This window comes from Carcharodon carcharias, chromosome 15 (genome assembly GCF_017639515.1).
Source record: "Carcharodon carcharias isolate sCarCar2 chromosome 15, sCarCar2.pri, whole genome shotgun sequence".
NCBI lineage: Eukaryota > Metazoa > Chordata > Chondrichthyes > Lamniformes > Lamnidae > Carcharodon > Carcharodon carcharias.
The window spans coordinates 51,940,179-51,958,040 of record NC_054481.1 but is presented as its reverse complement, the minus strand read 5'-3'; the positions used below and the strand labels follow the sequence as shown (position 1 = coordinate 51,958,040).

Sequence of the window (17,862 nt, the reverse complement as noted above, 5' to 3'; positions counted from 1 at the left end):
TGAAATCGAGAAGGTGGGTTTTTTTCTGGTATCCTGGCCAGTCTTAATTCCTCAACCAGTGTCACTGAAGCAGATGATCACATTGCTAGTTTGTGGAAGTTTGCTGTGCGTAAATTTCCTGCTGTGTTTCCTGCACCACAACATTTGGTGTAAAGCACTTTGGGAAATCCTGAGGCCATGCTAGATGCTATAGAAATGCAAGTCTTACTTCTCATGTGCCTCCAATGAAGTCCAGTACCACACAGTGCTGTGCTTCAGGTAACAGGTATAATCTAAAACACAAATTAAACTCCAGGGCAACTTCAATCTGATGCTGTTTGCTAGAAATTTATTGCTTTCTCTGTAAAACTAAAGACTAAATAATTGGATTCTGTGCATAAAAGATAGATAAAAGTTCTGAAATATCACTCAGGAGTTTACATTGAAATGAAAGTATCAAACAGGAGAGTGAGCCCATCTCTCCAGAGAATGTTAACACAGCATTATCACAGAGTACAAGGTTAGACAAACAATATTAAAGTGGGCAGATGGGATTGAGGGCGGAGGGTAATCTTTAAGAACAGGAGTAGGCTATTCATCCTCTCTACCATCCAATTAGATCCTCACTGATCTGCATCTTAATTCCACCTACCTGCCTCAGTTATACAACTTCTTTAGCCATTACCTAACAAAATTTATGAATCTCAATTTTCAAATTTTATGATTGATCATCCAGCTTCAACCGTTTTATGGGAGGTGAGAGTTCCAGATTTCCACTACCTTTTGTGTGACGAATGCTTCCTGACATTACCCCTGAACAGCCTAGATCTAATCACAAAGTTATGCCCCCATGTTCTGGACTCCCCCACCATATGTAATTGATTCTCTCCATCTATCCTATTAATTCCTTGAATTATTTTAATCATCTCAATTAGATTGTCCCTGAATCTTCTATACTCAAGGGAATTCTTTTGAATGGTTGAATGACACAAATTGCTTAAGATTGAGTTTCAGGCTCTCATTAGGGCCACAGGTCCCACACCTATATCACCACACCCACAATAAACTGAAAGGAAGGAATTTGGGCCTGTTTGGGATGTGAGTGGTATTTGCAGTGAGGCTGGTAAATTGGCTGCTCTTGACAGTTTGACAGCAAGTGCTGCCTCTTCCAGTGGTGTTCAAACTACAGTCAGCCCAATTACAAGGGAGACAGTCAAGGGATCCAAAGGTCACCTCTGTGGAATTAAATTGGGGTGGTAATTTTAACACAAATCGCTAAGTGAGAAAGACATGGAGTCAAGGAGGAATACTGGTTTAACACCCGGTCTGATGTACTACAACAACTTCAACAAAGAATAATACTTGGGGGGGAATGTAAAACTAATGTTGTACCCAATTCTGTCAATGCAAATGGACTCACTAGACCAACTCCAGTCTAAAAGGGAAAACTGGAATTTCCAAAACTTCTTAAGGGAGCAATCTTCAGTGATCTCACAACCTAGCAAAGTCACATTTGTGCACTGAGAGGCCCCATTGAAAAATATTTAAGAATTGGGTAGAATTGATTATTAACTTGTTTTAAAATCACCTTTCTAATATAGGGCTGAGGAGGAGACTGAATTAGACCACATTGTACATAATATCACTAATGTGCTGAAAGACTATTGAACAATTGATTTATCCATTTTTTGGAGGTGGGTCGGGGTGATGCTATTGTCTTCATTAAACTAGGGGACAATGACACCTTGTATGAGTGGTTTAACACATTCATTGTTAAATATATCGGCTATGCTCTTGTTTTTACAAGGAGCTAGTCCCCAAGGAAGGTGAAGTCTACTCATTTGTTCCTGACCCGTACCCCCTTTCATGCCAATTAATTGAACAATTAATTTTAACAGGATAGGCATGGTGAAAACCAGGATGAGAATTATGCCAATCCACAATCTTTTTGATGGTTCCATTTCTTTTTTAAAATAAGTGTTGGTGGTTGGACACTCATATTAACTAAAACTCTCTCCAGGAAGAGCTTTTGGACAAACTGGTAATTCAGAACAGCCTTAAGGTGTTTTCAGTTGTGAGGTTAAAGTGTTTTGAAGATTTGTCCAATTTCTTGGTCTCATTGCAGGTCTGCAATTTGCCTTTACGGCATTTTAGAAAGGCAGTTCCTCAGCCTCCTTCCCTCTTCATCTCCCTCAAACCACCCTGTCTATTCCTCAACTCCGTCAGTCTTCCCTTCCTCCTACATCTCACAAGCTTTTAAAATCCCAGCCTAATGTCCCCTCACCACGATATCCCGATTTGTTTAGGCTTCTCCTCCTACTGTTTTATAACCTTGGTGGCAAGGCCCAGGATAGGGGGCTGTAACTGGTACAAAACACTGGGAGCTAGGGGAGGGCCTTGGCTCAGTATTGTAAATGGAATTTGTCCAGCCTGAGCAGCCAGAAGTAGAGCTGCAGACATGAAAGACCACTTTAAAAAAGGAATTGGACCAGTCAGCCTGACTGAGCTGGTCTTCCAGGTCAGCTTCACCGCGTTTGCTGTCAGTTTGACCTTTGGCCAGCTTCGTAATTCCAATTTTTTTTTAAGCCCGTCAACCATGTAGCTGCCCAAAGGTCGAACAGACAGCAGAGCAGTGATTGGAGGAGCAGCAGGTGTGGGAAAGACAGACCTGCTCCTCCAATCACAGATCCTGCTTCTCCCACTCGTGCACAGCCCCCCCCAAATTCTCCTGCCAGCCTTCAGTGAATGTTGTTTATTTATTTTTTTAGATCATTTATTCTGGGATTTATGCATTCAACTCAAGGGGGAGAAAGGAAACAAGGGTGATCAGAAAGAAGGATGTGCATTTAGAGATGGTAAGGCCAAGGGAGAGTGGGGTGCAGGGTGGGTATGGAGAGAGAGCAAGAGGGAGGGTTGGAATAAAGCCTCCGTCTATAATCACATCGGCCATGGCAAGCTAGAGGTGGACAAAGATTAATATGGAAATGTGTGCAGGGATGGGAGATAAAGTGGCAAAGATTTCTTGGGCTTTTAGATTTTGTGGGTATTCTTGGTGGGGGAAGGTGGATAAAACAGCTGGAATCGAAACGAGTCTAAGATTTCTATGGAAATTTGTCTATTTATGGTTTCAAAGGAACCCGATAAATAATCACGTGTTGGAACTTAACAATACATCAAAATAAAACTAATATTCTTGAAGGACCAGTGCTAGGGCAGATCTGCAGAATGGCATTTCTTTTGGCGTAAGTAATTACTTGTACACCTATTATAAATCGTTAGAGTTTTCAGCAGCATCGAATTCATGGGCCTAAAAGGTTAAGGCCACCATGCAGGAGTCTTTCAGCTGCACTGAATAACTTGTGACAACATCTTCCAGGAGGTCAAGGCAAGGAGAAGCAGAAAAATGAAAGAACAGGTCTCCACTGGTAATGAGGCCAGAGTAGGCCTGGGGGAGCAGGCTCCCAGGGGGAGCGGGTCCCCAGGGGGAGCAGGTCTGGGGACGAGGAGAGCTGGCCCCAGGAGGAGCAGGCTCCCAGGGGGAGCGGGTCTGGGGACGGGGAGAGCTGGCCCCAGGGGAGCTCAGGCAAGTGCCAGGTTGGACCCAGCTGTCAACCACATCTGCAGCATCAGACACTCCCAGGGAACTGGAACTTTGCTTCTAATGATACTGCGTTATCTTGAACGAGTTGAGTGAGTGCTGTGTCAGGATGTTTGGGGAGGGAGCTTAGGCAGCCGCAAGTGACTGGGACAGCCCCTCCGCATCCTCCCCTTCCTTTTCCCCTTCTACAACTCTCCAACAATGAAACAATGAGAGCTTCAGCATGGAGACAGTCTTTCTTTCCTATACACAACAGGTAGTTGAAATCTGTAAAAAAAAACCTGAGGTTTTCTTGCAATCTGGGTTGCAAGTATTGAATCTTTCCCCAAATATGAATTTACTGTCACTATATGCATATGGTGCAATGTACAGAACATGTTAATGAGGCAGTCACTGAAATCAATGTTATCGTCTGCACAGTGTTATAAACAACTAATGGGATATTTTCCTGTCAAATTAACAATATTGCATGATGCTGTTACACTAAAATTTGTACTCTCTGGTTTGTTTAATACTTGTGGTGAGATCACCTATAGGGTGCAGGCAAACTAACACTGCATTATACCGTTGCTGCTCTTAATATTAGTGACACATGCTGCATATAAAATCGGATGATATTTATAACCAGATGTCAACAATGGGGGTTATCATTTTACCTGGACCTTTCTGTGATTGTTTGGTGAATTGACTGGTGAATCCTGAAAGGGGAAAAAATAGCATGCATGATTGAGGAGGGGGGGGTGTTATTAAAGGATAGGAAAGGGATAAGGAGCCCAGAGACGGAAGAAGCACCAGTGCCCATGATTTCTTTCCCTGGCCCTGCTTGACGGTGTCCTCCAAGCTGACCAATGACCCTTTTAACTTGGACTCAATTTTGTATTAAAAAGTGTAGCTGGATGAAAATGAATCAAATAGGAAATACATAGGCTCAAAACCACGGATTTTGAACAAGGAAAAATTAAAAAGAATTACAAAATGAAACATTTAGCATTATGCTGGACAAGGTGTGGAAAGGATAATCCCTTTGTCTAATCCATCATGTTGAACTGGTAACTGGGTAATATCCTGCCATGTAAATACTTCCTGAGTCAGTTGGAGAGGGGCTGATTCTTCAGAGTTCTCACTGAGGAAGAAATTCCATGTGTACAAAGTCAAGAGTCCACCAGAGGCTAAAATGGGCACATTCTGCAAAGTAAATACACTAGCTTCACACATTTAGAAAATATTTCCTGCTCCCTTACCCACCCCTGGATATAGTTGTGCATTTTAAATTGCACACAGATAATTAATATGACCACCCCCGCCACTGCCCCCCCTCAAAAAAGAAAGGAAAAATCAAGTATGTAACAGTGATCACTGTATCCAGAACCTCCTCAGATCCTAGCGAAGTTGGAAATCTGTGGGCGCTCGCTGCTGTATTCGCTCCACATAGTGTGGCAGTGGATTCTCTTTGATGTACTTCTGGAGGTACCAGCAGGTCAGGTGAGCTCGGAGATCCTCCTCAACCACAAAGTCCAGGGCAGCCTAGGTACAAAGAGCAAGCTGGTGAAATGAGTTGGGAACACAGCATAAAAGAATGAGTGGGAGAGAGAGAGAGTTAGAAGAGGAAAGGGAAAAAAATGAACACACTTGTGACCATAAATGCTCAAATAAGAGAATGCCTTGCATTTATACAGAACCTTTCAAAATCTTTTGGACGTCCCAAAGCATGTTACTTTCAAAATACCTCGTTAACTGTATGTTATAATACAGGAAACACAGCAGTCAATTTGAGCACAGCAAATTCTCACAGACCAGATAATCTGTTTGTTTTGAGATAATTGAGGGATAAAGCATTGGTCAGGACACCTTGGTGAATGCCCATGCTCTTCTTCAGCTTAGTGCTGTGGAATCTTTGACTCCCGCCCAAGAATGCAAACAGGGCCTTAGTTTAATGTAGAATTACCTGGAAAAACTCAGCAGGTCTGGCAGCATCGGCGGAGAAGAAAAGAGTTGACGTTTCGAGTCCTCATGACCCTTCGACAGAACTTGAGTTCGAGTCCAGGAAAGAGCTGAAATATAAGCTGGTTTAAGGTGTGTGTGTGGGGGGCGGAGAGATAGAGAGACAGAGAGGTGGAGGGGGTTGGTGTGGTTGTAGCGACAAACAAGCAGTGATAGAAGCAGATCATCAAAAGATCTTTTGATGATCTGCTTCTATCACTGCTTGTTTGTCGCTACAACCACACCAACCCCCTCCACCTCTCTGTCTCTCTATCTCTCCGCCCCCCACACACACACCTTAAACCAGCTTATATTTCAGCTCTTTCCTGGACTCGAACTCAAGTTCTGTCGAAGGGTCATGAGGACTCGAAACGTCAACTCTTTTCTTCTCCGCCGATGCTGCCAGACCTGCTGAGTTTTTCCAGGTAATTCTGTTTTTGTTTTGGATTTCCAGCATCCGCAGTTTTTTTGTTTTTATCCCTTAGTTTAATGTGTCGCCTGAATGACAGCACTCCAACAAGACATAACATCACCACAATTGTTAACCAGATGCATTTGCACTTACAGCACCAACCACTGTTGGTTCCAAAACAGCTGACCTATCAGCACCAACAGAGGCAGGAAAGAGCAAATAAGAGGCAGAAGTGTTCATTGTGTGAAGGGGTACATTAGCTTGTAATCCATGTGCTAATTTGTAGCATAAGATCATATAGCTCAGTAATTAAATAGTGAGTCTGATAGATAAGTAGCTAGCTCAACAGCACAGATGGGAGTTTATTCCTTGTGTTTATCTAACTTCCCCTTGAATGCATCAATGCTATTCACCTCAACTACTTATGATAGCAAGTTCCATCTTCAACTTTCTCTGAGAAAAGAAGTATCTCCTGAATTCTTCATTGGATTTATTAGTGACAATCTTATATTTGTGTCACTCACAGTTGGAAATACCTTTACTACATCTACAGTATCAAACCCCTTCATAATCTTAAAGGCTTCTATTAGGTCACCTATCAGCCTTCTTTTTTCTAGAGAAAAGAGCCCCATACTTTTCAGCCTTTCCCAATAATTACAACCTTTCACTTCTGGTATTATCCTTGTAAGTCTTTTTTGCACCCCTGCCAGTTTCTCTATATCCTTTTCGTAACATGGAGACCAGAACTGTGCAGTGTACTCCAAGTGTGGCCTAGAGGTTCAATACACGTTTACACAACTTTTCTGTCTTTCAATTCTATTTCTTGAGAAATGAACCCTAGAGCTCTGTTTACATTTGTATGGTCTTGTTAACCTACATTGCTTTTTTCAGTAAGTTGTGAAAGGGCACGTCTAGAACAAATTACTCCAACTTGCATGTCAATGTCCTTGTGTTCTGTCATTTTCCCCAATTCTACTGTATGACATCCATCACTAGAAATTTAACAAGGATGCTCTTTAATGGGATTCAGATTCTGAAGGGCTATATGGTCCTTAAATGATCAATAGATTCAAATAACAGCTTAATTTTTGAATATTTAATGAATGGTCCAAGGTAACTCATAAGAAACTGTTTATGTTACAGGAATTTTCCTTCAGGAAAAATTTGACCTAGATTTATCCATCAGCCCTTTGGTGGTTTCATGTCCCGAGAAAAGATACCAAATGGCAGGCATCGGGTATCTGACTAGAATAGTTTCATACTTAACAGGTTTATTAATTACAAGTTTATCAAAGCTGGAAAGGAATGACTTCAGTATCTCATTCCTGAGTTTCTGAGGACAGTTAAATATTATTAATCTTCTATTTTCTCCCTCCTGCTTTTTAAAGGTGTTGACTTCATAGACATCAATTCAGAATCTCATCAGCCTATATCAGGCGTAGAAGACCTACTTCATAGTTTGGTGAAACCGTAGCTCAATGGGATGCACTCTCACCTCTCAGTCAAGAAGGTGTGGGTTCAAGCCCACTCCAGAGACCTCAGCATAAGATCCAGGCTGACACTCCAGCGCCGAGGGAGTGCTACACTGCCAGAAGCATTGTCTTTCAAATGAAACATTAAACTGAAGCTCCACCTGCTCCCTTACGTTGTTTTACAATCCTGGGACAGACCAGGGAAGTTTTCCCAGTGTTCTGAGGGCTCCTTTAACCAACAACACTAAAAACAGACTATCTGGTTATTATCTCATCATTGTTTATGGGAGCTTACTGTGCACAATTTGGCTGGTATTACAATAATGACTACAGTTCAAAAATGTATTTCATTGGCTGTAAAGTGCTCTGGCATGATCGCTGGTCATGAAATATACTATATAAATGTAATTTCTTTAATTTATCCTTCAAGAAAAATAAATGAAACTTTTCCCGCATCAATATTTTGCAGAGTTATGATGATCTAAGATACATTGTGTGAAAGGCCAGTGGAAACAGGTTCAATAACTTGCAAAAGGAACTTAGATAAATATTTGAAAGGAGCAATTTGCAAGGCTATGTTAAGTGGATAGCTTCTTCAAAGAACCAACACACACCATTATGGGTCAAATGTCCTCCTCCTGCATGGTAAGATTCTATGAAACTATTAGTAGTTTTGAAACCATTCTTTGAATCTCACTCTGCTCAGCATTGCCTCTTTAAGGAAGCAACTTTGAGTGGATAATTTGTCAGTCAATGAACAAGATCCATAGGTTATTGTCCTCAACACTCTCTCTCTCTTACAGGCACATCCTCAGACACATGCACACAGACACACCAGTTGAGTGTGGTTAATAAAGAGCATTTATTTCATAGACCAGGTTTCAGCCATTACATAAACCCACATTGTTTTACATTTGCCCACTGAATGCAGCCCACCCTGAATGCCAGCAGAACACTGGTATGGGTTCTGCAAAACTTCCAGGGAACTCGGTGAACGTGCAACAAACAATTAAGCTCCAAGTTGCAACGATATATTCTGAGTCAGGTTTAACCATTCTACAACCTCACAGTATTTGGCAGGGCTGGTTTGGTTTTGGATTTTTTCCACTTTTTCCAACTAATTCCTGAATGTTTTCCTTTGACCACTGGTTATCGAGAATTCCTTTTTCTCTTACCATTCCACTTTATTTTAAATCAGGATGCATTATACTGGTCAGGAGTAAATGGCATTTATATTTCAGTGCTCTGGACCAAACATGGAGGAAGCAGGTCAATGACAACAATGGTGACAGCAACAATTGCAACTTGCATTTATATAGTGCCTTTAATACAGTAAAGACCCCAAGGTGCTACACAGGACCGTTACATAGGGCAATATTAAGGACAGGTGATCAAAAGCTGGGTCAAAGAAACCTGTTTCAAGGAGTGTTTAAAAGGAGGTAGGAGAGAGGGAGAAGTTTGAGGAGGGATTTTACAGCTCAGAGCCTAGATGATTGAAGGCAAGGCCGCTAATAGTGGGGCAAACGGAGGGGTTGGGGGAGTGCAAAAGAAGACGGGCTTGCTGGACAGGTAAATGTAAAAGATCTTGTGGCAATGTTCAAAGTTGGGTGGGCTAATTCCCCTGCTGTGTTGGCTAACATTCCTCCATGGATTATTACCATCAACAAGAATAACTGGCTCTTCAATTCTGTTGCAGTTTGTGGGACCTTGCTGGATTCATTTGGCTGCCATGTTTGCCTACTCAGCAATCACACTTCCAAAGTAATTTATTGATTGTGAAGCATTGTGAATGTCCTGATAAGGTGCTAAGTAAAGGCAAATTCTTCCTTTCTAAATAAAGAACTAGCAAAAAGGCAGATGACAAAGAATCCTGCAACAGGATAGCTGAAGCCCTTTTGAACATCTGGATTATACAATAGCTGAAATAATTTTGACTCAACACAATTTCCAAAGTTACCTTGCCTCTTATCTTTGAAAGCAATCAGGGCCTCAATGTAACATCCCACCTGAAAGACAGCACCTCTAACAGTGGAACACTTGGTCTTGTACTGCACTGAAGTGCCAGCCCAGATATTGTGCTCAACTCTCTGAAGTGGGGCTTGAACCCACAGCCTTGTGACTCAGAAATGGGAGTACTGCCCACTGAGCCACAGCTGACATATTGTAGGACTAGAGTAAGTGACTCATTCTGTGCCTATTTCCTGGTCCTGAAGTGCAGTGTTAAATAGCATCTTGGTAAATATTACTTTCCCTGACAACTAATTTAAGGTTTATTAACTTGCATATGGGTGACTATCCTTGCTAATAATGGAGCCTTCACAGCTTTGTGTAAACAGTCGCATTGATTGAGATCTGTTTGTCAGGCCCAAGTAATGACCATTACTATGTACAATTATTCTGTAGGATTTGGGAACAGGAACACTAGTTCTACACACAGGTATGATTTCAACTGCGTTCCAATGAATATGATTAACATTACATGGATGAAGCCAGGGAATTCTTCTTCATAAAGTGAAATTCGAAGCAGAAAAGAGAGAACATACGAATTGGGAGCAGGAGTAAGCCACTCGGCCCCTCGAGCCTCCTCCGCCATTCAATAAGATTATGATTGATCGGATTGTAATCTCAACCCCACATTCTTGCCTACTCCCAATGTTCACCCCTTGTTAATCAAGAATCTATCTAGCTCTGCCTTAAAAATATTTGAAGACTCTGGACTGAATTTTCCCGTCGATGACTTGGGGGCAGGACCCACTCGCCGACGGGAAAATGATGCGGGATGACATCGGGAGGAACCCCAACTTCAACCCTGTCCCTTTAAATTTTTAGGAAGGCGGGCGGGCGGACAGCAAAATCAGCTGTCTGCTCGCTGACCTGTCAATGGCCAATTGAGGCCATTGACAGAGTAATTAAGATAATTAAAGGCCCTGCCCGTCCAACCTTAAGGCTGGTGGGCAGGCCAGGAGCCTCAGTGGGCTTCTGATAATACATGAAACCTCATCCACTGGCGGGATGAGGTTTCATGTCTGTTTTTAAAAACTTTAATACATTTTATGTGATATTTATTAACATGTCCCATCTCGTGTGACATTATCACATGAGGGGGACATTAACAATTTTTAAATTTTTTTATTTTTAAAGTTTTTTGGACTGTCACTAATCTCCCTGAGACAGCACTTTGCCTCAGGGTGCAGTGTGCTCTTTCGCACGCATGCGTGAAAGAGTGCACTTTGACAGTTGGGGATTCCCCCCCCCCCCCACCACCGCCCTGCAGAGGAAGTGCATAACGCTTCCCATAGGGCAGGCTGCTGGGTGGGCCTTAATTGGCCCGCCCACTCAAGATGGCGGGGGCCCTGTTTCGGTGGCGGGGATCAGCTGTCCGCCCACCGCCGAGCCGGTGGGGCCTGCACGCCCACCAAGGGCAAAATTCTGCCCTCTGCTTCCACCACCTTTTAAGGAAGAGAGTTCCAAAAACTCACTTCCCTCAGAGAAAAAAAATTCTCCTCTTCTCTGCCTTAAATGAGTGACCCCTTATTTTTAAACAGTGACCCCATAATTCTAGATTCTCCCACAAGAGGAAACATCATCTCCACATCCACCTTGTCAAAACCCCTCAGGATCTTAAGGGTTTCAATCAAGTTGCCTCTTACTCTTCTAAACTTCAGTGGATACAAGCCTTACTTGTCCAACCTTTCCCCATAAGGCAACCCACCCATTCCTGGTATTAGTCTAGTAAACCTCTGAACTGCTTCTAATGCATTTACATCTTTCCTTAGTTAAGGAGAGTAGTACTGTACACGATACTCCGGATGTGGTCTCACTAGTGCCCTATACAACTGAAGCATAACCTCCCTACATTTGTATTCAATTCCCCTCTCAATAAATGATAGCATTCTATTAGCTTTCCTAATCACGTGCTGTACCTGCATACTAGCCTTTTGTGATTCATGCACTAGGACACACAGATCCCTCTGAATCTCAGAGCTTTGCAATCTCTCACCATTTAGACAACAAACTTTTTTATTTTTCCTACCAAAATGGACAATTTCACATTTGCCCACATTATACTCTATTTGCCAGATCTTTTCCCACTCACAACCTATGTCCCCTTGTAGCCTCGTTACGTCCTCTTCACAATTTATTTTCCAACCTATCTTTGCGTCATCAGCAAATTTAGCAACCATTCCTTTGGTCCCTTCATCCAAGTAAGTTATATAAATTGTTAAAAATTGAGGCCCCCCAGCACTGATCCTTGTGGCCCAGCACTCATCACATCCTGCCGACCAGGAAAAACCCATTTATGCCAACTCTCTGCTTCTTGTTAGCTAGCCAATCTTCTGTCCATACCAATATGTTACCTCCTACACCATGAGCTTTTGTTTTCCGCAATAACCTTTAATGTGGCATTTTAGCAAATGCCTTCTGGAAATCTAAGTACAGTACGTCTACAGATTCCCCTTTATCTACAGCGCCTGTGACTCCTTCAAAGAACTCCAATAAATTGGTTAAACATGGTTTCCCTTTCACAAAACCATGTTGACTTTGCCTGATTGCCCTGAATTTTTCTAAGAGTTCTGCTATAACATCTTTACTAATAGCTTCTAACATTTTCCCTGTGACAGATGTTAAGCTAACTGGCCCGTAGTTTCCTGCTTTCCGTCTCCGTCCCTTTTTGAACAAAGGAGCTACATTTGCTATTTTCCAATCTAATGGCACCTTCTCTGAAGCTAGGGAATTTTGGAAAATTAAAACCAATGCATAGACTATCTCACCAGCCACTTCTTTCAAGACCTTAGGGTGAAGTCCATCTGGACCTGGGGATTTGTCAGCCCACAGCTCCAACAATTTGTTCATTACCACTTCCCTGGTGATTGTAATTTTCCTGAGTTCCTCCCTCCCTTTCATTTCCTGATTTACAGCTATTTCTGGGATGTTACTTATGTCCTCTATAGTGAAGAACAAAGCAAAATACCTATTTAGTTTGTCTGCCATCTCCCTACTTTCAATTATCAATTCCCCAAACAGACTTTCTATACAACCAATGCTCAATTTATTAACTCTTTTCTTATTTAAATATCTATAGAAACTCTTACTATGTTTATACTACTAGCTAGCATTCTCTTGTACTCTAATTTTTCCCTCCTTAATAATCTTTTTGTCATTCTTTGCTGTTCTTTACATTCTTTCCAATCTTCTAACCTGCCACCCGTCTTTGCGTAATTATATGCTTTTTCTTTAGGTTTGATACACACTAACTTTTTTTGTTAGCCATGGATATTGGGCCCTCCCCTTGGAATTTTTCTTTCTCATTGGAATGTATATATTCTGTGTATTCTGAAATATTCTTTTAAATGTCTACCACTGAACCTCCATTGACCTATCCCTTAACCTAATTTGCCAGTTCACTTTAGCTAGCTCTGCTTTCACGCCCTAATAATTGTCCTTATATAAGTTTAATATACTCACCTTGGATGCACTCGTTTGTCCCTCAAAATGAATGTAAAATTCAATCATGTTATAAACGCTGCTACCTAGGGGTGCCTTCACTATGCGGTTATCAATTAATCCTATCTCGTTGCTCAATACCAGGTCTAGTATAGCCTGTTCTCTGGTTGGCTCCAGAATGTGCTGTTCTAAGGAACTATCCCGAAAACATTCTCTGGCCTCCTCATCTACGCTACCTTTGCCTACCTGATTTTTCCAGTCTATATGAAGATTAAAATCCCACATGATTATTACTGCACCTTTCTCACAAGCTCCCATTATCTCTTCTTTTATACTTTGTCCCACTGTGCAGTTACAATTAGGGGGCCTGTACACCATTCCTCCGAGTGACTTCTTGTCTTTATCATTTCTCCTCTCAACCCAAACCACTTCTACATCCTGGTTCCCTGAACTTAGGCCATCCCTCTCTAATGTGCTAATGCCATCAGTAACTAACAAAGCCACCCCTCCAACTTCCTGTCCTTCCTAAGTGTCACATACCCTTCAAATTCAGGTCCCAATCTCTATCACCCTGTAGCCATGTCTCTGTAATGGCTATCAAATCGTACTTATTTATTTCTATTTGCACTATCAGTTCATCTGTTTTGTTTTGAATGCTACATGCATTTAAATACAGAGCCTTTAGTTCTGTCCTTGTATTATTTTTGCAGCATCTAGCCTTATCTGCTGATTTACTCTTAGATTTGTACTCATTGTCCCTTCTTGTCGCAGTCTATCATTTCCCATATTAATACCTTTCCCTCTTGCCTTGTCTCTACTCTTTGCTTTACCACATTTTCCCAAATTTGATCCCTTGCCCCTGCTATTCAGTTTAAAACCCTCTCTACTTCCCTAGTTATACAGCTCATGAGGGCACCAGCCCCAGCACAGTTCATGTGTAGACCGTCCCAATGGTACATATCCCACTTTCCCCAATACTGATGCCAGTGCCCCACAAACCGGGGCCCACCTCTCCCACACCAGCCTTTGAGCCATGCATTCTCTAATCTTATTTGTCCTATGCCAATTTGCAGCTGGATCATGTAATAACCCAGAAATGATTACCTTTGAGGTTCTGCTTAATTTGGTGCCTAGCTCCTCACACTGACTATGCAGAGTTTCCTTCCTCATCCTGCCTATGTTGTTAGTACCTACATGGACCACGATCACTGGATCCTCCCACTCCCACTCCCACTGCCACTGCAAGTTCCTCTCCTGCCCTGAGCAGAATATGCATTTACACAGCGTCTTTCATCACCTCAAGCCAGCCAATGAAGTACTTCTTAAAACTTTGATCACTGTTGTTATGTTGGGAAACTTAAAAGCCAACTTACACACAGAAGCTCCCAAAATAGCAATGTAATAATGATCAACTAATCACAGAATGGTTACAGCATGGAAGGAGGCCATTCAGCCCATCGTGTTTGCATCAGCTCTCTGAATGAGCAATTCACTTAGTGCCATTCTCCCACCTTCTCCCCGTAACCCTACACATTCTTCCTCTTCAAATAACAGTCTAATTCCCTTTTGATTGCCTCAATTGAACCCGCCTCCATCGCACTCTCAGGCAGTGTGTTCCAGATCTCAACCACACACGTTGCATGATAAAGTTTTGTTCATATCGCTTTTCCTTCTTTTCCAATTACTTTTAAATCTGTGCCCTTGCGTTCTTGATCCTTTCACGAGTGGGAACAATTTCTCCCTATCTACTCCGTCTAGATCCCTCATGATTTTGAATACCTCTATCAAATTTCCTCTCAGCCTTTTTTCTCCAAGGAAAATAGTCCAAACTTCTCCAATCTATCTTCATAACTGAAGTTCCTCATCCTGGAGCCATTCTCATGACTCTTTTCTGCACTTGCTTCAGTACCTTCATATCCTTCTTAAAGTATTGCACCCAGAATCGGACATAAAACTCAAGCGGAGGCTGAACTATTGCCTTATACAAGTTCAACCTAACCTCCTCGCTCTTGTACTCTATGTCCCTATTAATAAAGCCTATGATACTATATGCTTTATTAACCACTCTCAGAACCTGTTCTGCCACTTTCAATGACATGCACATATACACCCAGGTCCCTTTGTTGGAGTTGAACCCTTTATTTCTTCTTGTTTCTCCATATTCTTCCTACCAAAATGAGTCACTTCATATTTCTCCACACTGAACTTCATCTTGTCTGTATCCTTTTGAAGTTCCACACTAACCTACTCACAGCTCACAAAGCTTCCAAGTTTTTGCAGGCAGTGGCATCGTGGTATTGTCACTGGACTAGTAATCCAGAGATCCAGGGTAATGCTCTGGGGACTTGGGTTTGAATCCCACCACAGCAGATGCTGAAACTTGAATGCAAATCAATAAAAATCTGGAATTTAAAATCTAATGATGACCATGAAACCATTGTCGATTGTCGTAAAAACCCATCTGGTTCACTAATGTTGTTTAGTGAAGGAAACCTGCCATTCTTACCTGGTCTGGCCAACATGTGACTCCAGATCCACAGCAATGTGGATGGCTCTAGGAAGCCACTCAGGTGTATCATACTGTACCTACACCACATGGACTGCAGTGGTTCAAGAAGGCAGCTCACTACCACCATCTCAAGGGATTAGAGATGGGCAATAACGCTGGCCTAACCAATGATGCCCACATCCGATAAACGAATAAAAAAAACTGCCAGCTGCAACTTTAAAATTGTGCCTGGAACACCCATATTTAGTAATATTGGTTAAGGGACAACTATTGCCCAGGAGTAAGTAAATCAAGAGTAAAAACAAAGCTGAGATGCCCCTTCCCAATTAACTTAGGTTGCATGACATGTTGACAAACCTCCTGGTTTGAGCAAAACTTCCTTTTGAGAAAAAAAATGCGATGACTACGTGATTTCAAAAAAAATTTTGCCTTAGGCCGACTGCTCAGGCAGTGAGATACAGTTTTCATGGAGCTATCTTAGACAGCCAATACACAACACCCTCTAACAGATGTTTTGCTTTAAGCCATGAGCTTCAGAAAATCGTCACACTTGAACAACAAGGGTTACCTTAGCAACCATGCTGTCACCAATCAATAGAGGGCCTGAACTAGCCAATTACAAATGTCACTACAGTTATGACAACATGAACAGAACCAATAGTTTTTATCTTAATACTTCAAGAATAGGTCACCTTTACTAGGAGATTTGCACAAGCTGCCTTCATCTCACCTCACTTTTCCTGCTATTTCCTATGATTTAACGTGGAAAGGAATACTTTCTCTTTTTTTGGATGGGATCAGTTGCCTTTAAAATTGGCATCAGGGAGGAACCAGGTGTCATAAATTGTACAGCACAGAAGGAAGCCATTCATCCCATTATGTCTGGGCCAACTCTTTGAAAGAGTTATCTTATTAGTCTCACTCCCCTGCAAATTGTTCCTTTTAATTCATTTTCAAAGTTACTCCTGAATCTATTTCCACCAAATTTTCCAGATCATAACAACTCACTGTGTACCACTCATTTTTCCTTGCTAATTATTTTAAATCTTTGTCCAATGTTTACTGACTTCTGCCACTAGAAACAGTTTCTTCCAACCACTCTTATCAAAGGCCTGTGTAATTCTGAACCTCTATTAAATCTCTCTTTAATTTTCTCTGCTCTATTAAGATGAATCTCAGCTTCTCCAGTCTTTCCACATAACTGAAGTTCCTCGTCTCTGGTACCATTCTAGTAAATTTCTGCACTCTGTCCAAGGCCTTGTCACCCTTCTTAAAGTGTAGTGTCCAGAATTGGATACAATGCTCCAGCTGAGACCATAGTCAGCAAGTTATTAAGCTTTACATACGAATTAGGAACAGAAGTAGGCCATTCAGCCCCTTGAGCCTGCTCACTAGATCATGGCTGATCTGAGCGTGGCCTCAACTTCACATTCCACCTACTCCCGTTAACTTTTGACTCCTTTGTTAGTCAAGACCCTATCTCTGCCTTAAAAATGTTCAGTAACATTGCCTCTACCACTCTCCCCAAATACTCACAACCTTCTGAAAGAAAAAAATTCCTCTAATCTCGATCTTAAATGGGTGACCCCTTATTTTAAAACTGGCCCCCCTATTCTAGCCTCTTCTACAAGGGGAAACATCCTTTCAGCATCCATTGCATAGCATAACTCCCTTGTTTTTGTCTTTTTTTAAAAAAAGTTCAAGGATCCTGAATGTTTTTTTTTGAAAAACAGCCTAATCAGCATCCTTATACCTTCAGAGATTTGCTGCTCATATTGTGCCAGCCTCTGCAGCAAGTGTGTAAAGTAGCAAATTAAGCCTCAGGTGTGATGCTTAGTCCAATGACATACACATACCTTAGCCATTAGTTTTGCTATTCCTCTTCCTCTGTAGGCATCAGGAACCTCTGTGTGTTGCAGATCAATTGTTTTCTTTCCAACATACTCGTATAAGAGCACAGCCCGCTCGTGTGAACCTAAAAGAGGAGGAAACAAGGTTAGCAGTGGACAATGATCAGCAATGTTAGTGTATTTATGCCATTCGCACTATTGGGTGAAAATATCCACTTTGTACAGATCATTTAATTTTGCCCCAATATGCTCTCATGCCTTACTCATAACCCACCAGCTCAAACCACTCCCAAGAGCCAGAGCTGGAACTACCAATCCCCTAGTGTTATACAGACACAGCCCAGGTTTGGAGCAACAATAATCCACAATTGTGCCTCTGGGTGTTTTTCACAGTTCAAGAGGGCACAGTATGATTATTTTATTAACAAACATTCTCAACATGTGGGTATCACTAGGAAGGCTAGCATTTATTGCTCATCCCTCATTGTCCTCGAGGAGGTGTAGTAGCGGGAGTCATTCTTGAACTGCTGCTGCCTGTGTCAACGCCTTATCAATTACATTGTTAAGGTTTGTTAATGTCAATTACATTGTTATGGGAAACAGGTGATGGGTACTTG

General features: G+C 41.9%; 1 protein-coding gene across 1 annotated transcript in view; it reads right to left on the bottom strand.

Moving 5' to 3' along the window:
• Positions 1 to 311: 311 nt before the first annotated feature.
• natd1 overlaps positions 312 to 17,862 on the bottom strand; it is a 35,113-nt gene continuing 17,562 nt past the window's right edge. The window contains exons 2-3 of the mRNA XM_041206076.1: positions 17,252 to 17,370; positions 312 to 5,101 (exon numbers count right to left, since the gene is read on the bottom strand). Coding sequence (XP_041062010.1) covers positions 4,958 to 5,101; positions 17,252 to 17,370 — 263 coding nt within the window. The 3' untranslated portion in view covers positions 312 to 4,957. The remainder of the gene's footprint in view (positions 5,102 to 17,251; positions 17,371 to 17,862) is intronic.